A 22,997-nucleotide genomic window follows, 5' to 3' on the forward strand; every position below is an offset into this window, starting at 1 on the left:
CTGTTTTTTTCCATTGATGTATATGTCTGTTTTTATGACAATATCATGCTGTTTTAATTACTATAGCCTTGAAGTATAATTTGATATCAGATAGCAGGATACCTCCAGTTTTATTCTTATTTCTCAGGATTGTCGTGGCTGTTTGTGGTCTTTTATGGTTCCATATAATTTTTAGGATAATTTACTCTAGTTCTGTGAAAAATGCCATTGGTATTTTGATAGGGATTGGGTTGAATCTATAGATTGCTTTAGTTAGTATGAATTAATATTTTAACTATATTAATTCTAACTATAAGCGTGGTATATGTTTCCATTTATTTGTATCTTCTTTAATTTCTCTCTTCAGTATCTTACAAATTTATGAGTATAGGTCTTGTACTTCTTTGGTTAAATTTATTCCTAAGTATTTTATTTTTTTGATGCAATTGTAAATGGGATTGTTTTCTTAAGTTCTCTTTCTGATAGTTTGTTATTGGTGTATAAACATGCAACCAATTTTTGAATATTAATTTTGTATCCTGCTACCTAATTAAATTCATTTATCAGTTCTAATAGTTTTTTGGTGGAATCTATGGGGCTTTCTATATATAGTATCATGTTATCTGCAAATAATGACAATTTTACTTCCTCCTTACCAATTTGGAAGCTTTTTATTTCTTTTTCTTGTCTGATTGCTGTGGCTAAAACTTTCAGTACCATGTTGAATAAAAGTGGTGAAAGTGGGTATCCTTGTCTTCTTACTGATCTTAAAGGGAATGCTTTTAGCTTTTCCTCATTGAGTATGATATTAGCTGTGGGTTTATCATACATGGCCTTTATTATGTTGAGATGTGTTCCCTCTATTCCAACTTTGCTGAGAGTTGTTTTTTTTTTAATCATAAATGGATGCTGGATTCTGTCAAATGCTTTTTCTGCATCTATTGATATGACCATATGATTTTCATTTTTCATTTTGTTTACGTGGTGTATCAGGTTAATTGATTTGCGGATATTGAACCAACCCTGCATACCAGAAATGAATTCCACTTGATCATAATGTATGATTTTTAAAAATTTATTGCTGAATTCTGTTGGCTAATATTTTGTTGAGGATTTTTGCATCTATGTTCATTAGGGATATTGGCCTATAGTTTTTGTTTTTTGGTTTTTGGTTTTTTTTGGAATGTCTTTGTTTGGTTTGGAAATCAGGGTAATGGTAGCCTTATGACATGAGCTTGGGAGCCTTCCCTCCTCATGGAGTTTTTGGAATAGTTTGAGGAGAATAGGTGTTAATTCTTATTTGAATGTTTGGTAAAATTCACCTGTGAAGCCATCTGGTCCAGGACTTCTGTTTGTTGGGAGCTTGTTGATTACTCATTTAATTTCGTTGGTAGTAATCAGTCTGTTTGGATTTTCTGTTTCTTCTGGATTAATCCTTGGAAGATTGTATGCTTCTAGAAATGTATCAATTTTTTCCAGATTGTCCAATTTGTTGGTGTATAGTTGCTCATAGTATTTTCTTAACTTTTTTTTTTCTGTAGTGTTGGTTGTCACTTCTTCTCTTTCATTTCTGATTTTATTTATTTGGGTCCTCTCTTTTTTTCTTCTCCCCTCCCTTTTCTTCTGCCTCCCTCCCCCACTCTATTGTTTCTCAGTCTAGTTGTATAGGTCATAGCTCCCTGGCCTATGCTGGTTTTATGAGCCTTGTGGGGGTGGGGGGTGGGTGCTGAGACAGTTGGTCACCAGTCATTGGTCAGCTGCTCACAGCAATTCATGGCAGCTCTCCCCGGCTGCAGGCCACTCACAATGGCTGCTGGTCACTCATGCTGGCTGCCGACCACTCATGGCAGCACACGGTAGCCCACAGCAGCTCATGGCAGCTCACGGCAGCTCATAATGGATGCTGGGCAGCTCACAATGGTTGCCGGGCAGCTCACAATGGTTGCCGGGCAGCTAACAGCGGCACACAGCAGCACACAGCAGCCCGCAGCAGGACACGCCAACCTCCGGCTGCTCACGGCAGCCCAGCTCCAGGGAGAGCTGTTGTTCACAGTCTTAGCTGTAGAGGGCACACTCACTGACCCATGAGGGAATCAAACCAGTGACCTCAGGGTTAGGAGCTTGGCGCTCCTACCACCTGAGCCACCAGTCCGGCCCTCTTTTTTTCTTGATGAATCTGATTAAAAGTTTGTCAATTTTTTTTTGTCTGTTCAAAAACCCTGCTCTTGGTTTCACTGATTTTTTTTTTGTATTGTTTTTTAAAGTCTCTATTTTGTTATTTCTGCACTGATCTTTAATATTTCCTTCCTTGTACTCACTTTGGGCTCTGTTTGCTGTTCTTTTTTCCAGATCCTTAGGTATAAAAAACAGACTGTTGATTTGAGATATTTCTTGTTTCTTTAGGTAGGACTACATTGCTATAGATTTATTTCCCTCTTAGGATTGCTTTTGCTGTGTCCCATAGATTTTGGGTCATTGAGTTTTCATTTTTGTTTGTCTCAAGGCATCTTTTGATATCTTCCTGATTTCATTGCTGACCCTTTCATTATTTAGTAGCATGTCATTTAGTTTCCATGTGTTTGTGTGTTTTTTAAATTTTTTTCTTGTAATTGATTTCTAGTTTCATACCACTGTAGTCAGAGAAGACGCTTAATATGATTTCAATTTTCTTAAATTTATTGAGACTTGTTTTGTGGCCTAACATGTGGTCTATCTTGGAAAATGTTCCATGTGCACTTGAAAAGAATGTATATTCTACTGCTTTGGGGTGAAATGGTCTAAAAATATCAATTAAATCCATGTGGTCTAATGTGTTATTTAAGGCCACTGTTTCTGTACTGATTTTCTGTCTTGAGGATCTGTCCATTGGTGTCAATGGAATGTTGAAGTCCCCTACTGTGATTGTGGTACTGTTGATCTCTGCCTGTATGTCTGTCAATATTTGTTTTATATATTTAGGTGCTCCTATGTTGGGTGCATAGATGTTTACTAGGGTTATGTCCTTTTGTTGGATTGATCCCTTTATTATGTAATGTCCTTCTTTGTCTCTTATTATAGTCTTCATTTTACAGTCTATTTTGTCTAAGTATTGCTACCCCAGCCTTTTTCTCATTTGCATTTGGATGAAATGTCTTTTTCCATCCCTTTGCTTTCAGTCTGTGTGTGTCTCTCAACCTGAGGTGGGTCTCTTGTAGACAGCATATGCATGGGTCTTTTTTTCTTATCCACTCAGCTACCCTATGTCTTTTACTGGAGCACTTAATCCATTTACATTTAAAGTGATTATTGATAGGTACATAGTTATTGCCATTTTATTATACATGTTTTTGGTCTTTGTTTGTTTGTTTTCTCCTTTCTTCTGCTTAAAGAAGTCCTTTTAACATTTCTTGTAATACTGGTTTGATGGTAATGAATTCCTTTAGATTTTTCTTGTCTGGGAAACTCTTTATCTCTCCTTCAATTTTAAATGATAGGCTTGCTGGGTAGAGTAGTCTTGGTTGTAGGCCCTTGTTTTTCATCACTTTGAATATTTCCTGTCCCTTCCTTTTGGCCTGCAGTGTTTCTGTTAAGAAATCAGTTGATAGAGTTATGAGAGCTCCCTGTAGGTAACTGCTTTTCTCTTGCAGTTTTTAGGATTCTCTTTTTGTCTTTAACCGTTGCCATTTTAATTATGATGTATCTTGGGGTGGGCCTGTTTGGATTCATTTTGTTTAGGACTATCTGCATTTCCTAGGTTTCTATGTCTATTTTCTTCACTAGGTTATGGAAGTTTTCTGTCATTATTTCTTCAGATATATTCTCAATCTCTTGTTCCCTGTCTTCTCCTTCTGGTACTCCTATGATATGAATTTGGTAAGCTTGATGTTATCTCGGAGGCCCCTTAAACTATCCTCATTTTTTGCATTCTTTTTTTTTTTTTCTGTTCTGATTGGGTGTTTTCTGCTACCTTATCTCCTAAATTGCTGATTCAATCCTCTGCTTCATCTAATCAACTGTTGATTCCCTCTAATATATTCTTTATTTCAGTTATTGTTTTCTTTATTTCTTAATGGTTCTTTTTTATGTTTTCTATCTCTTTTTTAATATTTTCTACTTCTTTGTTTAAGTTCTTCCTGAGATCATTGAGCATCCTTATAACCAGTGTTTTGAACTCTGCATTTGGTAGGTTGCTTGTCTCCATTTTGTTTAGTTCTTTTTCTGGAAATTTGTTTTGTTCTTTCATTTGAGACACGTTTCTTTGTCTCCTCATTTTGGTTTGTTTCTATGTATAAGGTAGGGCTATTATGCCTCCTGGTCTTAGTAGAGTGGCCTTAGGTAGCAGGTATCCTGTGGGACCCAGTGGTGCAGTCTCCCTGTCATCAGAGCTGGGTGCTCCAGGTATGCCCTTTGTGTAGGTTTTGTGTGCCCTACTATTGCAGTTGAAATTTGGTTGCTGTTTGCTCATCAATGGGAGGGGTTAATCCTCAGGCTGATTGGTTGGGAGGACCGGCGTTGACTATAGTGGAGGAACTCTGGTTCACTGGATGACCCTACAGAGCAGAGCTCACTTTAGCATGGCTCTGGTGTCTTTCCATTCTGCCTTTTGGATGTGTCATTTTTGGAGGTAGCCAGGTGATGCTCCAGCTTGGTCCAAAGCTGGTCACCAGGTGTGCCAGCCCTGGGGCCTCCTGGGAGGGAACATGCTGCAGGCCAAGATAGCTGCAGCCTGTGCCCTGCCCAGGACTATCTAGTATGAGCCATAAGCAATCTACAGAGGGCTGCTGCCCACACTGAGCGTGGAGGTGCTTCAAGAGGCCAATCTGTGAACCAAGGACAGATGTCGCTAGTGCTGGACTTAGGGCTGCTCATGCAGAGGTATGGGACATGCCAAAGTCAGATGCTGCTTCTTTGGGTTTTGTGAACCATTGAGAGATTTTATGAAAGTATGTAGCATAAGCTAAGACAGGTCGTAGGGAAAAGACACTGGAACCCGCTTGAGTATGCCCCCAAATTGGGTAGGGTGGGGTCTCAAGGAATTACTAGGGCAGGGCAGACAAAAGGTGATAGCCAGGTTGATGGAGACTCAGACGTGGCATCTGCTTTTGTCTACATGCATGGAGGTGGGGGACCTCAACAAAGAAACAATGGTTTCTACCAGCTCTTCCTTCTGGGAGAAAGCTACCTCTTGATCCTTTACCCTGAAGCTAGACAACTCAGTTCCTCCCCATAAGTCCCTGGCAACTTTCAAGCTGCTGCCAAGCACTGGAGCTCAGAGCAAGTGAGTATATCAAAGAGTAAGTATATGTCGCTCACTTAGCCACAATCTCCACTGTTTTTCACAGCCAGAAGTTATGGAGAATTTTCCCCCCAGCACTAAAACCCTGTGCTGGGGAGTCTGGTGTGGGGCTGGGACCCCTTGCTCCTCCAGGGAGGATCTCCACAGCCAAGATATCCCTCCTAATTTTTAATGGTCACATGTGGATGTGGGACCAGCCCATTCTGCATCTTTGCCTCTCCTACTAGTCTAGAGATGGCTTTTTCTGTATGTCTGTTGTTGTAGGGCTTCTGTTCAGCTAGACTTCAGGCGATTCTCAATGATGGTTGTTTTGTAGTTTAATTGTAATTGATGTGGTCGTGAGAGGAGGTGAGCATAGCATTTACCTACTCTGCCATCTTCAGTTACCAATTTTTTAATTCTTTCTGGAAGCTTTTAAAATCTTCTCTTTGTTTTTTAGATGTTGTCATTTCAAAATGATTTGCCTTGCCTTGATCCATTTAAAATTCATTTTTCTAAGTACCTAATTGTGCCCTTTCAAAAAGTTCATGTTCTTCTACTTGTGGTATCACCTTAAATAATTCTCTTGGCATATTCTCCTGTGCCTTTTCCTTACACAGATTTCTTGAGTCCAGTTTGGTGGCTATTATACCACCTAAGTGAATGCTTTTTCTTTCTCAAATTTACTTTTTGTTTTCCCATTTGATATGTTTACTTAATTTTCTGGGAAATTTCCTCAACTTTATTTAACAACCATTTTAATTAATTTCCAAAACTTAATTTTAAAAATATCTAACTGCTATCTTTTTCTCTTGTTGCCTTTTATTATTTTCATCCTGGCACAATATGTATCCTCAAATCTCTCTAAGAATATTGGTACATGTTGAGTACTGGAAATTCTTCTCTGGTAGGACACAAAAGAAAGCTTACACATCTTCGTAACTTTTAGGAATACAAAATGTTGATCAAAACATTATTATCAGAATAATAAAATGACGAACTAAGAACTAGAATTACAGACTCAAGTTTACAATTACTTTCACAGGAAACAGCACCCATTTCTGAAATTCAGATGCTAAAAAGATTATATACAACAATACCACAGACATTTATAGTAACACAAAGAAGTTCCAAGAGAAATAATTGGTATTGTGAAAATCTCAGTTTATACCTTATTACACTGTTATTAAAACCACATCTTATCATTTATGAAGTAATTTTACAATATAATATGGTATCTCCCTTAATAGCTTTGTCAGAGAGGAGGCACCTCGTTTTCTATCTTTCTGAGATTTATTTTCTCTTAGTTGTTAATTAAGAAGTATTTTCAAGGTTACATTTTTTTTTATTCCATTGGTTTTCATTCCTCTGTTTATTTTGATTTTGTATGAATTTAAATTTTTTTATTCAAAAAATGTTTCAAATATGGTAAGATACCTTTATAATAGCTTTGATAAGGACAGACTGGAATGAACTCTTCAGTCCTGTGTTTAAGTCTTTCTGATCCTCCATGCTTTCTTCAATTACATTTTCTTGGTTTATTGCTTCAGCCTCATTTATTGTAGTCTACTCAGGACCACTTATTTTGTGTATGTTGGTTCTTCACAGCCTATCTTTTATCTGTAGAATCTTACAGTCTCCACAAGCAACTCAGAATCTTGATGACCATTTTCACATAATATCTTTCCTCCCTAGGGATGTCTACAGAAGACCAGAATATAGACGACAGGCTTTTCTATGAGACTGTATTCAGGTACTTCAAAAGACATAAGATTGAGATTTCAAGTGCAATAAAAAAGACATTTCCTTTCCTTGATATTCTTCATGACCATGAACTCATCACCAATAAAATGTATGAAGTAAGTGAAGTTATTGTGTCATAATTTGGTAAACGGGCCCCAAACAAAGTTACACTTTGATATCCTGGAATCAAAAGTCATGGCACAACTAGCCGACTGAAGAGTGGGGACCTATGAGTGGGGACCTTCTCAGGTATTGTTGTAAGTGTTCCTATAAGGTAAAAAGGGAGAGTAGAAGCAGGCATCACTGGAGACAGTCCTGCTCCTAATTGAAGGAGTGGTGCTCCTTCAATGGCGCCCCGTGGAGTTGAGGTGAATTGCACTGGAGATAGGCTGGATCTGAAGTGGGTGTGCTCCATAGATGTATAATGCCTTATAGGAATGCGTACAATATAGTATAAACTAGGAATTAAAAGTAGTTTTTAATGAATGGATGAATAAATGTAATGAATTGATTTAATGAAATAATAATTGACACATTTCATTTCAATGAACAGCAATTTAAACACTTAGGTCTGAGAACATTAAAACCCACAGAGAATTAATGTCTTGTTAGGACAAATTTGTAAGTAGATGTTTGTTATTATTTCTCCAACAGTTTTCAGTTTCCTTTTCTTTTTCTTTTCTTTTAATATCTCTGGTGTCTTGGAATTTAGATTAATTTTATCAAAAGACTTAGATGGAGATACAGAGATGTCATTCTTTGTTTTTTTCCCTTATGAATATGCTTTCTCAATGGCCACATTCACAAAAAGGGAGAATTGTCACCTGGTTTCCTTGAGCTCTTCCAGGCCAAAGCATCCTTGAGGAAGGGACAAGCGTTGTCTAGTCAATAGAATAGCAGCTCTTCACTTGCTAAGTTTATTCGTAAAATATTTGGCCAGGTTCTTCAAGGGCCACAACATCATTTAACTTTTAACTCACCTTTATTCTTCAAAATTGCTCCTTCTTGCGTCTAATGTAAATGAGGATGAAGATATCAGGTTCACAAATTGGTACTTTTATAGATGAAAAATTTACTTATTTCACTTAGTAGCCACACAAATACATAAAAATTCTAAACATTACATAAAAAGTTACCAATGTAGGAAAATTGTAATACATTAAGAGAATCACTTTCTAGGTCTCTTGTGTATCTTGAAAGTCTGTGTTTACATTTTCTTCATTCAGTGTTTTTTAAGGATTGTCAAGAGTCTTATAGAAACCTGGTCCCCGTACAGAGAGTGGTTTACAATATTCTCTGTGAACTGGAGAAGACATTTGACCTGCCACTTCTGGAAGTATTGTTCAGTGAGGTCAACATGCAGGAATACCCTAACTTAAGTCACGTTTTTAAAGGCTTCCAAAATGGTAATTAAGTTTGTTACCTACCTTTTGATATATCCAGAGACAAGATTTTCAACAAATACATATTGAGCTCCTACCATATACCTCACATGGGGATAGCAGTGGGGATACAACAGTTAAGAAAACACACATATCCTGAGCCCTCTCGAAGCTTATGATACGATCGCAATTGGCACAACACCCACCCAGAGGTCTGCATAACTAGGCTTTAGACTCACAGGACAACCAGACCCACAGTGGCATCACATTTACTTAGAAGGACAAATGACAGGACACACAGCCTCCCAGTAAGGCAGCATCAGTTGCTCCTCCTCCGTGGGCCCCCTTGCAGCGATCCACACAGCAGCCCACCAAGTTGACTGCCACCGTCCTTGAGGGACAGCTTAGCTGTGGGTGCAGGATCCACCCTGGCTCAGCAGCACCATGCCCTTGGGAGGCAAAGTCTCATGTAACAACTCTGTAGTCATAAGTTCCAGGAGCCCCACGAGGGACAACCAAGTTACAAGCGTCCCCACACTGAAGGAAGACCAAAAGTGGCTGATAGTGAACACACAGTCCCTCCCAGGCCACACGCAAGTTATCTACCTACAGTCACAGGTCATTTTTCACCCTAAAGCCAGTGTTGGCCTAGAAACACCATGGAGAGGCCGCCTTCATCTGGTTTCCAGAGTAATGGGCAAGAAAGTTAACCCCAGGTCAAATTTGCCCTTAAAAAAGGTGAAGTGGTTGCATTAGCTCTTTACCCACAAGGGGTGATAACAAATATTCAAATAATCAGAAAAACCAATTGCTCTGCCCGAGATTATTTTTGATATTGTACAAAGCTACAGGTTTGGTTCACCACTTTTTCCTGAGACTCATGATTTTATACTTTTTAATTGGTACTCAATAAAGAAGATGTCCCTCCAATAATCATTTTTGTTTTGACTTGTTTAGGATGCTTTTTATTCCAGCACAGTTTAATGTCAACTAAGTCCTCCAAATAAATATGGAGAACTCTCAAGAAAAATGATTATGTGAACTGAGAAGGGCTGATGCTAAGGGGAAAGGCATAGAGTGTGAAAGGGTCCAGTGTGTCTGCAAAACAAGGACAATTAGCTTTTTCTCAATCAGAGACTGAGAAGCAGACCTTGGGAGTTGATTCAAAAGGGATACATTTCAAGTAGATTTTGGAAGGTCTGGCGTCCAAAGATAAGGCTTTCCAAGTTCATTTACTGGACATTAAAGAGATCCTACAGGTTTATAAGTTTATAAGTACAGGTTTATTGCCTCAGGAGGTACCACTGTTATCAGCCCTGGGCAATGTGGGCCCACCACATTCCTTGACTCCTCCACCCTGGGCTCACCCCCAGATTCCAACCCCTTGGTATCTGCTTTTTGGATTATTTCCTTTCTCCTTACATTTTCTGGGTCACCATTATGCAGGGGCCCTGGGCTAATGGCCTGCCTGCCCTCTCTGGCAGCCTCCCTGGGTCCCTGGTCCAGACGTCTCTGGATGTCTCCCAGTGCCATAATGTGCTCTCTTGCTTTCGAGGCATCAGACAGTGTCCTTCCTTTGTTCCTGGGATCTGGACCCCTGAAAGGTCTGTCTAGTTCCTCTGGTTTGTCCTCTGATGTCCCTTTGGGAAGCGCTCACCCTCCATTACCAATTAGGTCAACCCTCCTCTTGTCCAGCCCCATCTATAAAGCTGTTGGACTTGATCTTTTATACATGCGGACTCCCTAGGATCCTACCCTGTTTCCCCAAAAATAAGACCTAGCTGGACAATCAGTTCTAATGCGTCTTTTGGAGCAAAAATTAATATAAGACCCAGTATTATATTATATTATATTTATTATATATTATATTAATTATATATTATATTAATTATATTAATTATATTATATTATGTTATGTTATTGTATATTATATTATAGACCCTGTCTTATGTTATAGTAAAACGAGACCGGGTTTTATATTAATTTTTGCTCCAAAGGACACAGTAGAGCTCATCGTCCGGCTTAGGTATTATTTTCGGGAAAACACGGTTGTCCTTTTACCAAGGAAATCCCTCTGTTTCTTCCTTACAGTTTGAACAGATCAGAAAACCCATTTCACTTCCAGTATTTATTTTGATATGTACTTTCCCAGCCATCTGAATTTTTTTTACATGAGTAACAAGCTCACGATATTTCCACGACTCCTTTATCCTGACATTTGAGTGGCTTCCTTCTGTGTGGGAGACATAAAGGCTCCCTTGTGGGGGTTCTCCTTTCTGTCCCAGGGATGAGGGGAGATCTTTATTATGAGGATTGGAACTCACTGAACCCTGAGTGACCCAAGGGCTGAAAATCCCTAAATGTGTAAGATTTGAGATGTTGTCCCTCATCTCTGATGGAGATTTCTAATTGTCTTCTTCTCTCTCACTCTCTTCAGTTTTCCTAGAGAGAATTTGTCACCAAGCAAGTAATGGAGAACAAAGGGAGGACAGCTCTAATAAGCCACTAAGCTTTCAACAGGGTGACTGCGACCAGATAAAAACCGAATCTTCTGGTAAGAGGAAAGGAAAAAGGGAGGTGGGGTCCTGTCCTGAGTGGAGATTGAGGAGCATAGAGAAGGCAGGGAGCGGTGTTTGTATGAGCCTGTGACCAGAGGCCGATCCTGCAGGAGTGGCTATGACAAGCCACTGTTGACCCAATGACCAATTCAACAAAACAGAAACCCAGGGTGTCAGGAAACTAGATTTAAAGAGAACGATGACCTGGAAGTAATTGTGATTTAGCAAGATGCCACTAGAAGATCAGTATGAAACTGTGACAGGCTAAGAGCTATGGGTTCAAGGTCAATGTGAAAGAGGAGAACCTTAATGACAGCAGAAGAAAGAACTGATTAAAATGTGGGAGATGATGTTCAAGAGCAGGAATATTTAAGGAGACAGGCAGTCATCTAAAGAAAGAAGACAGGAAGTTGTAGAGATGTGGAGAAGAGGATGTGGGTACTTTGAGAGAGAGAAAGAAAGAGGGGAAGTGAAAGAAGGGAAAGGGGTAAAAAACAAAACAAAAAAAACCCCAAAAAACAAATGAGAACAACCATATTATTTGCACTCGCTTATTGAACGTTTACTGTGGCGGTTGTGGTTTTAGAGCTCACTGCTGCCATTAGAGGTTAGTATTACTCATGAGCCCATTCTGCAGATAAGGAAACTGAAATCAGAGATACCAGGTGTGTGGGGCAAATGAGCAGGGATGGACCCAGGCATTCTGAACCCAGAGCCTGTGTTTTTAACCCTGGACACACCCAGATAATCTCATGAAAAAGACAGAAACATGAGACCAAAAGAGGGAAACATGCAGAGAGAGAGAGAGATACAGAAAGGAGAACACCAGGAGCTGGAAGAAGTGGAGGAGAATCAGCCACTCACGCTCAGGGAAAGGCCAGCGAGAGAGAGTGAACAGATGCAGAGGGAGGGTGTGGTGTGAAGGGGTGGGGAGCGAGGCACCAGGACTCTGTAGGAAGTAAAGTAAGGTAAGGCCACTTACCTTATCATTGGCAGCTCTGGGGATAAAGGCAGGTTTGCTATGGCCGTGGGGGACAAGAAAAGCCATTGCCAGTTATCTGGGTGGCTCTTGGAGGACACACAGTGAGGTGGCCTGGCTGAGGTTAAGGGTGCAGCTGATGGCAAGAGTTGTGCGGGATCCTTTAGGTTCAGATTAATGCGTTATTGATACCTGAAGAGGGTCTTCAAATTCTTCATTATAATGAGAAAACCTAGGAACTGGTGAAAACCTGACTTCATCAGGAGCTGGCCGCTCATCTTACATAGGCTGTTCCTGTTGACTCTTCTGTGATCTTTGCAGTTCTTGTCCCATTCTAGAATGTGCCGTGGAGTGAGAGTTGCTTTTTCTCAGTAATGATTGCCCCAAATTGTCAGTCTTTGTATCTCTAACTTTTCCTAGATAACAGTCTGTACTCTGGGCTTCCCGAGAGGGTTGCTCCTTCCATACTCTTAAACTTGCTGTCAATTTCTGATGACTCTGTCCCTTTGTCCATGCACATGGCTTCACAGTTTTCTGCCTCTGTCTTGCTTGAATTTGTCCTGGACCTTGGTGCTTTGAAGTCACACCCAGGGTGGCCAGCATTGTGGAGAGAGTGGGGGGAGGGGGCGATGAGCATGTTCCTAAGGGTCAATGTACACTCCCCGAGGACCTTGGACTCCAGGTGCCTCTCGAGCAAACCCTCTCCCATCAATCCCGGGGCAACAGGCCAGGAGCTGCCTACCAAACACCAGGCTGGCCTCTAGAAAAACATGTTGGTAGTTAAACAACAGAAAAACTGTTTATGACTCTTGTTCTCCCTTAATCCATTACACCCTTAATAATGTTATTAAATTATATTATAAATTTAAGCATTAGTTATAACGATTTAATTTTCTGATCAGTCACAATATCATTTCATTTAATCTTCTCAAATACCTTAAAATGATGGTCTATCATCTACGTTTTTCAGAGGACAAAGAATCACTTCAGAGACTTGGCTATTTGTGTAAGTTCACCCACTGAGACGAGGGACTGAACTGTGCTGTGAGCTGGTGTCAGAGCAGGAGGACAGGTGACCAACTGCCTGACGTCAGATTCTGCCCTGTGACCTTGGGGACGTGACCGCCCCTCTTTGTCCCTCCTTTTCATCATCTATAAAATGGATGTGATAATAGTACCCAGCTCAGAGGGGGATGGATTTTAAACAAGTTGTGTCATGCAGAGTACTCAGAATCATGCCTGGCACTTCATCAGTGTTCCGTGCATTTGTTATTATTGCTCTATTTAGTTATCATCCTTATTTGTATCTTGAACCAGAATCTGACCTCAACCATCACGGTACACTTTGGTATTTTTCTGGAAAAACAGTGATAAAAGCAATACAAATCTCAGGCCCAGGAAAGTAAATTGAAGGCCATAGATTCCCCACCCTTATTTCTATAATAATAAATTATAGTCTATAATAAATGTCATGTCTTTATTACATGACATTCTTTTGAAATGAGTAACATGGAAGAATCTCAGGGAATTTGCCAAACCATGGAGAGCCCTCATTATCTAGCTTCAGTAGGATGTGTTATTTAAGAAAAGATGTTCTAAATTACTAACCTATTTTTATAAAGAAAAACTTACAGAGTAGTTTTTGAAACAACTGTTATTCTTTTTTTCAAATTAAAGTTTATTGGGGTGACAATTTTTAGTAAAGTTACATAGAGTTCAGGTGCCTCATCTATAAATCACATTGTGTGTTCACCATCTAGAGAGAACTGTTATTCTTTTGTGTGTGTGTGTGTGTGTGTGTGTGAGTGTGTCTTTTTTTATTAATTAAACTTAATTGGAGTGACAGTTGTTAGTAAAGTTAGTAAAGTTAGTAAAGTTGTTAGTAAAGTTACATAGGTTTCAGGTGTACAATTCTGTCATATTGCTATTCTTTTAACAAGTCATATTTATTAAAAAAATAACATTTACAAATACAAAAATTCCAACATGCATCAACCCAAATTCTTAGTGCTTCATGTACCAGTGCAGCTGGTGGGAACAGGAAGGGGAGGGTGAGTGGAAGGAATTATGACTGGTCACGAGCAGAGGAGAAGGATTCAGTGTGTGTTTGTGTGAGTGTGTGTGCGTGTGTGTGTGCGTGTGCATGTGTATATGTGTGGAGCATGAAAGGAGGATTATAAATTGCATTATAATCCAAATGATGTACAGCAATCCACCAAACTGTGTCCAAGAGTCTGACCCAGCAGGGACAGCTGACTGACATGCACAGGGAGGACAGGGCTGTGTCTGCTGTCCACCGCCCCAAGAGGAGGCTGCAGGAAACTGAATGTGACACAAAACATGCACCAGGGCCCACATTCTATATTAAAATTGGGGGAATTAATTTTTAAATCATACTTTACATAAATTGCTATGCTTAGAAAAATATCACTAAATAAAAAAATCTAAATGTACTGAAAAAAACATTTATCCATTCATACACTATCGAGGTTGGTGGGAATGAGTGGGATGGGTTGTTGGAATCATAATGAGCAGAGGGGGTTGCCATAGGGAAGGGGGTATGCTGGTCCTGGGTGGTTTGCACAGGGATTCATTCCCTATCATTTCCTGCTCTGCTTTGCCTTCTCTCTCTGACCACTGGCCCCTGCAAACTTGTTTGCCAGCTCTCTTGCTTGCTGGCTTCCTGCTGGATTCCAAACATGGGAGGCATTGCTAGCAAGACATTAGGAGCAAGGGAGAAGCTGGGCATTTCCCCACCACTGCCTCAGCCTGCAATTCTGGCAGCAGCTGCGTCTCACCCATGACACCACCTCCCACCAAACAGGGCAGCCCTTGTCCAGCTCCTACCTACCTGTGTCCCTCCCATAGCTTCCTGTTGACTATTCTTCAAGTTGCCACATTCTTCTACTTGGGCTTCTCAGCACGTCGATCAACTGTGTAACCAATGCCATGGATTAAATTCCCTCTGCTTTAAAAGCTATGGGAGGTTTATGTTTTATTGTTGGACCCTAATTGATTCACAGGTCAAATGAAATATCTATGAATCAAAACATGGTTTAGGCACAACCCCACCTGAAAACAGACTCTCAGAGCACCTCTATGAAACAGAGCAGATAAATGCAAGGAGAAAAGATACAACCAGTGACAACAGTCATGCACTAGAAAGCCAACAAGCAGGTGAACAACGTGCCCAAGAGTCTGAGCCAGCAGGTAAGGCTGAGTGACTGGGTTTTATAGTGTGCAGGGACCAAGGGGTACTTGCTGGTGGTAGAGAATGAAGTGAAAATTAATTAAGAGGCTACCTATTAACAAAGAAGGGGAACTCACACAGATACACAGCTTGCAGGAGTGGAGCCTGATATATTGATAGGAGAGACCTGAAGACAGAGAGAGAGAGAGAGACAGAGAGAGAGAGAGAGAGAGAGAGAGAGAGAAGAAAGAAAAAAAGAATTAAAAGATGAAGGGTGAAGAGCCACAGAGCCTCACAAGGAAGAAAGACAGAAGCAAAAGTCAAAAGAAGTGAGCAACAGATTGTTGTGGAATCAATGAAGAACACTTTCACTGGCTGGAGGTGGCAATATACAAGGTGTGATCAAACAATACGGTGAATGTTTAAATAAAAAATTTATTACAGTAGAAGACACATTGCCATTAATCCTCCACAAAATACTCCCCTTCACTTTGAACACACTTATCCCATCGTTCTTGCCACTTTCTGAAGCAGTTCTGGAAGTCCTCTTTCGTGAGTGTCTTTAGTTGTGCCGTGTGGCTGCCTCGATGTCCTGAATTGATTCAAAACATTTATCTTTCGTGGTCATTTTGACTTTGGGGAAGAGCCAGAAGTCTCATGGTGCCAAATCCAGTGAATAAGGTGGATGAGGACACACCATAATGTTTAATTTGACAGAAGCAATGCGTAACATGGAGTGTTGTCATGATACAGGATGAAACCATCTGCCCATTTCTTGTTAATGCATTGTTCGTGATCCATGATTGATGGAATACTTTAAAACATACCTCTCAACCATAGCTCATACCCAACTGACTGCACCAAACAAGTTGAAACTTGTCACAAACTGTTTCTAAGGTTCGAGTTGCTGCTTCCTATATTGAAGATCCCTGCTTTTCGGTCGGATGGCACTTGGCAGCAGCATTCAAAAATATAATAATCACACCCTATATGCAGACAGGCTATAAGCAGGAGCATGAGAGGAAAAGAGTAGCTGGGTGAGGTGAACAAAATGGTAACAGGGCAGAGCGAGGCTCTGTTGAATCTCAGCTTTTGTCTTTTTTATCTTCAGACTCCTGCGAACAAGTGTCCATCCAAGTGAATAATCGAGGTGCAAGATCAGAGACACCCAGCCAATTGCCTTGTGATGAAGAAAGTAATTATTACCTGTTTTGCCAATTTTCTAACTATATCTTTGCTTTTCTATGGGAGCAAAAGCTTTCCTTTGTTCTCCCATACTAACCATCTCCCCCACCCACCTTAACACCACCCAAAACACATAACCTTGTGCACAACCTCTGACTGCTTTCAACAGGTATGAGATGGAATGGAGTGAAAGAGAGCTCATCTTTTCATGGAGGGATGTCCCTGGGGAGAGAATGCAAAGAGAAAGATCATGGAATAGGTAGATTGGGGAACACCAAATAAAGTATAAGAGTGAGATAGATTTCAGATAAATTGTCATGGAATTTGAACAGTGCCATATCGTGCTGTTGGCAAAAAGAAGTAAGTTGCCACTGGGGTTTAGAAGTCAGAAACATGGAAGTCATGCATGATGCTGCTGGTCAGCTTTGGAAGTAAGCAAGCCCCGGAGAAGGACCTTCAGAAACGAAGGGGCAGGTGGAGGGACTTGGCGTGGTGAACAAAGGCACAGGGGAAGAGCTTTGGGGATGATCTGAATGCTTGAGATGAGGGAAATTTATGGAAAGACAAAATTAATACGGAAGAGGCATACAGAGGTCACACTGATGATTAAGAAACAGGGATAGAATGGAAGAACGTAGGAAATGTAACAGAGATAGGATAAACTGAAAAATCCAGTAGGAGACAACAGGGCCAGGTCTAGAGTGAGGCATGGGAGACCCTAGGGCACAAATAAGGAGGCTCTCCCTCTTGGCACCTTCTTGTGTCTAGAGACCTCCTTTGCCTCACCCTAGACCTGCTGGGGCCTGAGGGACAGTGATTTAAAAAATTTAGAGGAAAATAGTGTGAATAGAGAAAGACACAGAGGAAAATGAATACCAATGAATACAAAAATGGGGGGAGACACAAAGAGAACTATGTAGATAATGAGCAAAGGACGATGAAGAATTGGTAGAGAGCAGACAAATCAAGACACTGTCTCATTTGAGGAGACAGTCTCAGTAAAGAAGACACAAGGGGCTGTTCATAATACATAGAGAAGGATAAGGTATTCACGGTGATCAAAATGGCCCCAGAACCCTCTCAGATAAAAATAGGCCTCTTTCCAGGCTCTCATTCTCTCCATAATTTCAGTTACCGTCTATAATCTAGTGATTTCTGAACAGACATCTCCAGCCCAGACCTGTCATATAGGCTCATTCCTTCAAGTGTCTGAAGATCTTTGTTGGAAGATCTGATGGACATCTGTATTTGGAGGCTATATCTGTTATCTACTGCTGAGTAACAAACAGTCCCAAAACTTAGCAAATGGAAACAATCATGATTTTAGGAGCCCCTCTCTCAGTTCCAACATTAAAATATCTCTAACCTGTCCATTTTTCTCCATACTAAGCATACTCACTCTAATCAAGATCCCTATCACTTCTCACTTCAATAGAGGAACGGTCTCCTTCCTTTTATCTTGCTACGCTCAGATCCATTCTCTACACTTCAGCTCAATGAATCTTTCAAAAATTCCAAGCAGGTCATATTGCTTTCCTGTTTAAAAGCCAATACCTTTTTGTGGCCCTCAGCAATTACTCAATACTGCATGGCATGGAGTATTAAAAGATGCCTACCACACAGCTGCATATTTCCCCTTTCTTTTCCTTTCATTCCCTCATGCCACATTCCCACCAACCAAACTCCAGTTAGTTACTTGAATTTGCCAAGCTCTCAACTAAATCACTGAGATTACATGTATTTTTTGGAAAATAGTTTGATATAATCTTCCAATGGTTTTATTTTTAATGGATAGTTTCTATAATGGAATACTATACAGCAGTGAAAATAAATATACAAAATTAACAAGATGAATGTCAGACACATAATGTTGAGAAAATAAATCAAATTCCCGTAACCGAATGACAGAGAAGCTGAAGGAGGGCGAGGAGTGCAAAGCTGCCCTCTGTGCATGAATTTCCTCACGTTTTGTGTAGGATCTGGAGCAACCGCAGGTCACACACATTCAGGCACAGACCTGGGTGACCTAGTTAACAGCTTCTAGGTCTTCCTGATACTTTTGTTATGGAATTTCCTGTCTGTGGGCTCTTGGTTGCCACCCTGAGAACCTAATAGTTTTGTGTTTCTGTGCAGAGATCACCATTGATGACTTCGTTGAATTCAGTGATGGAGACACATCCCCAGGAGCTTTCCCCTGGGAACTAAGGAGGCCTGGTAAGGAGATGGGAGGAAAAGGCTTGGGATACAGGAACCTGAATTATGAGCTACTGTTTCCTGAAACATCTTGTTCTGAGCCCCTTCTGTACCATGGATACAGTTTATCCTGGAATCACATTCTCTGAATTTCTGTCCCTGGATCTTTTTGGGAAATGCAGGGAGATAAGAACTCATTATACAATATAGGAGATGAAGCCTTTCAATCAGTGAGTCCTGTTAATCAGTATATGTACCCTGTATTGATTATATAGTAGAAATAGGCTGCAAAGTGTTTAGTTTGTTTTAAAAGTAGCTCCTTGCTATACCTATAAAATGTTGGATTTTTACAGTTATTTCTATAAAACAAAAAGCTAAATATTTCTTTATTGGAAGGTCCTATTGTCATCTGATCACAATCTTGAATCATATCAAGAGACAACTCATTCAGTTATCAGATCTTAGCAGAAATAAAGACTTCAGATAAAATATTCTGAAACCCAAAGTATTGTTTTTGACAGAGTCCTTCAGGAAGTCATGACATACATGGTTGTTTTTCAAAAGACCTCTATAAACAGTATCTTATTTTTTCCTTTACAACAACACTGGGGGGCAAACAGGATGGACATTGTTACCCTTGTTTCTCAATGAGAAAACACAATCACATAAATGTTTCAAGGTCTCTACAAAGTCTCATGGAGACAGAGGGAAAGAGAAGACTAGCGTCCTGGGTTCTGCATTATTTCCTTTGTAAAATTAGAGCTCGAAAAGGTCATCAAACTGTTGTTTTCTCAATCCGATGTGCTGCGTGAGTTGCCATAAGATCTGTCGCTCTTTAGTGCACAAATTGGTAATTTGTTTTCCCTTCCTACTTTCTCAGAGGATTTAAAAACAAACTATTTAGGGAAGCACACTAGGAAAAGACTTAAGAACAAATAAGATTTTTACCTGACCTTGATGTTACAAAAGACCAATATTTTAAATAATACATTCATTCTAAATGCTCCACTAGATCTCTGAAAGTAAAATGTAAAATGCTTCAGTTTTTAGAGAGTGTGCACTCTAACTTGTGCCTTAGTGTAGGCAAACTACTCTAAATGTAGTTCCAAAATAGGTCTATAGAACAGACAGAAGAGAAGATTGTTTCTCAGCCTTGCAAACAGTTCAAGGTACACCTGGGGGTTAAGAAGGCTTCAACACAAGATTTCCAAGGCCTCTTGGCATGAGAAACAGCAGACGAAGGAAGTGTGAAATGACAACAGAAGGGGTAAGAGGCAGAAGAGAGACAAGTGTAGGAAGGTCAGGTTCAAATACAGCAGAGGTGCCCCTGCCAGTGAATTGTGTCTCCTCTGGGGACAGGAAATGGAGCATCACTAACCTGCAAGGCTGGTGACTGAGAAGGGCAGACCAGGTGGCCTGGGTGCAGGCCATGCTTTGCATGGCGTTTCAGGATTCTCCCATGTTTTATTTGGGAATTTCCTGCTGAATCGGTTCCTGGGTCACACACTGAGACACCTAGAGCATCCTATTCCTTGTGCAGAGGTCAATGACCTTGACTCGTTAGGATCAAGTGAGAGAGGAGACACCCATGAAGTCACCCACTCAGGACCCCAGACTGAACCAGGTAAGAATATTAAGATTGCGTTCCTGGACCACAAATATCCAGAGTCTAAATCCAGAGCTCTGTGTTCCCGATGAATCTTATCCTGACATTTTCCACATGCCTTGATTTGATTACTTTCAGGACACCATTTCTAACATTTAACTTCTTTAAACCTACTGGAAAATAGAAAGAGGCAAGAAGGCATTATAAATTGTTTAACTGGATAAGTCCAATCAATTGATATATAAAAAATGTAGCAATAACAGCTAGTAAAGTAACAGTCTTTTTTACTACATACACTATCATATCTATTAATGCTAAAAAGATGAAATAATGTACTTAGTTCCACAAACATGCTTTACTGTCTATAGAGCATAGTAAGCACAGTATTCCACTCCTGATAATATTGTCACTAATTCCCAACTTAGAAAGTCATCATAGAATAATTTGTGCTGCTATTTAATTACTGATGGGAAAAACATGGCTTTAGCTCAGCTACTCTTAAACCCAAATTATAGTTAAAGCACTATCTTACATTGTGATTTTTTTTGCAGGGCTTTTGTGAATAAAACTTTATTTTGTTTTCATTAAAAAGCTGAACAGGGAGACAGATTAACCAGATGATTTCAGCTTTATAGATGAGAAAACTGGAACAAGTAAAGTTTAAGAGTCATTTACAAAATCATATGGAGAGTACAAGGGAGAGCCAGAAAGGAGCCCAACATTGTGATCCTGGGCACCAGAAATAGGTTCAGTTCAGCTGTGTACTAGACTTACCGGGAGGATCACTTCCTAAGTTATATAAATGTCTAACCACTATGCGATACACCTGAAGCTACTATAATATTTAATGTCAACTATAACTGAAAAAAAGAAAAAGAAAAAATTCACAAGAATATAAGTATATGAATCAAAGGGTTACACATTTGTATTAGTGTCTCAAAGGAAATAAAAAGCATGTCGTAGTTTAAAAAAGAAGAAATTGTAAAACTTATGCAAACAAATAACTGTTTTCTCCCTCTTACTTTACAGAACCCATGGATTTCAGAAAATCTTCACCCAGAAAAAGATCACAGAAAAGAGGTAAGAGCAAATAAAAACTCTTCATGGTTATGAATGAACAGTGCTACAAAAGGTTCATTCTAATTCTTTGCTATATTTTTAAAGTAAAATATAAATTTGCTTTAATTAATATGGTTTATATTTTAACTTTTTATTAGTTAGGCTAACAACTGTAACAGATAAACCCAAAGAAGTCAAGAACTCAAACACAATAGAATTTTTCTTTTTCTCAAGTAAACATTCCAAGAAGTTTTAGATGGGGGGTGAAGGGTCTGACTCTGTTTTAAGTGGTCATTCTGGGAAACAGTCAGGTGGGAGATCTGCCTTTTTCAACACCAGACTTGCAAGACTGTACTAGGAAAGCAGCAGAGCTACAAATAAATACAAATACAGTTATATAAACAACAACAAATCCAAAAACACACAAGTAAAAGAGGAAAGAGCCTTAAGGCAGTGTAAGAAAATGGGAGAGCCAAAACAAAGCAGAGATGCCCACGAGGGGTGAAATGTCTTAACCTCAGGCTCAGGGGACAATGAGATATAAAATACTGACCTACAGGTCATGTGACTAAAAAAGGCAGACCATGGAGGTCTGTGGGAGGGACAGTCTTGCCCTGGATTTTCATAGCATCCCAAGTTTTTCCTATGTTGGTTCCTGTGTCAGACAATGAGACCTTCAAGGGATATTCGCTTCTTCTGCAGAGAGAAGACGTGAAGACTCTTCAGGGTCCAGTACAGACGAGGTGCCCCACCCAGCCCAGAGCTGAGAAGTGGTCCTGATGAGAAGGGTAAGGACGGCCATCACTGGGTCCAGGACATCAGGAGTCTCAGTTCAGAGCTCCTGTTTCTCTGAGCACACACCACACCTGGGAGTCTACTGTCGACATTGATCTTATGTGGCCATTTTGAAAACTGCAAACAAAGAAATCATTATGAATTCAGTCTTAACAAGATGGCCCTAGTTGAATGGCAGTGCCATCTTGCTACATGTTCTCAACCATTTTATCACTGAAAGTATTGGATTATAGAGTAATGTCCATCCCTACTCACCACCTATTTTGTAGAGAGAAGAGAAAGTGTGATAGTCAGTTATTGTTCAGTTTTGTCACAAACTTGTTCAAAACTCAGTAACTCTGGTCATACTCTCTAATTATTGACAGAATGAAAAACATCTGGTTGCTACTATCAAATTTAATTTATAACTTTTGACAGATGATCCCCAACACGATATTGGACTGTATAATGATATTTGAAAATATCTCTGCGAAAAAAAAAAAAAAGAAATTCTTTTACATTTACAACAACCTAAAAGGTAGACCAGATGCTGTTGTTCCCTCCATTCTACATATGGGGAAAGGCCCAAACAGAACAGTTTTAAAAAAATTTTTAATTACGGTTGACATTCAACATTATATTAGTTTCAGATGTACAGCATAGTGGTTAGACATTTATATAACATATGAAGTGATGTCCCCAGTAATGTTTTATTGTTTTAAAAAGACACTATTGTAGAATGATAGTAGCAAAATGATAGTATCTTTTTAAATATTCATTAACAGTATGATCTTAGATTTATATTGTTCACATTAATGTCATCTTTAACAGTAAAAGCTTAAAAAGAGAGTGACGGTCCTGGTATGTAATTATAGATAGATATAAAGTTTCTGGTCAACCCCTCTTAAATCTTCATATACTTGTAGATTTTGATAGATGTTCTCTACAATGCAATTGGATTACAGTGTTTTATTTCAAAGTGCTTTTGCAAATAAGATCTTATTTTGTCATTAAAAATATCCTTAATGCCTGGTCATGGCATTGTACACCAGAGGCTGGACATTAACGAAAGCCAACTATAATTTTATGTGTATA

The 22,997-nt window shown here is 39.7% G+C and overlaps 1 protein-coding gene across 1 annotated transcript; it reads left to right on the plus strand.

Moving 5' to 3' along the window:
• Positions 1-6,930: 6,930 nt before the first annotated feature.
• LOC308498582 (nuclear autoantigen Sp-100-like) lies at positions 6,931-22,394 on the plus strand (the record flags this gene model as incomplete). Its single annotated transcript, XM_081050794.1, has 7 exons — positions 6,931-7,092; positions 8,214-8,382; positions 14,956-15,105; positions 16,197-16,280; positions 18,404-18,484; positions 21,099-21,149; positions 21,831-22,394. 7 exons carry the CDS (start codon positions 6,931-6,933, stop codon positions 21,893-21,895), a joined length of 762 nt encoding a protein of 253 aa, XP_080906920.1. The 3' UTR covers positions 21,896-22,394.
• Between the last annotated feature and the right edge of the window lie 603 nt (positions 22,395-22,997).

The sequence above is a fragment of the Rhinolophus hipposideros genome, assembly GCF_964194185.1.
Source record: "Rhinolophus hipposideros genome assembly, chromosome: 6".
NCBI classification, from domain to species: Eukaryota; Metazoa; Chordata; class Mammalia; order Chiroptera; family Rhinolophidae; genus Rhinolophus; species Rhinolophus hipposideros.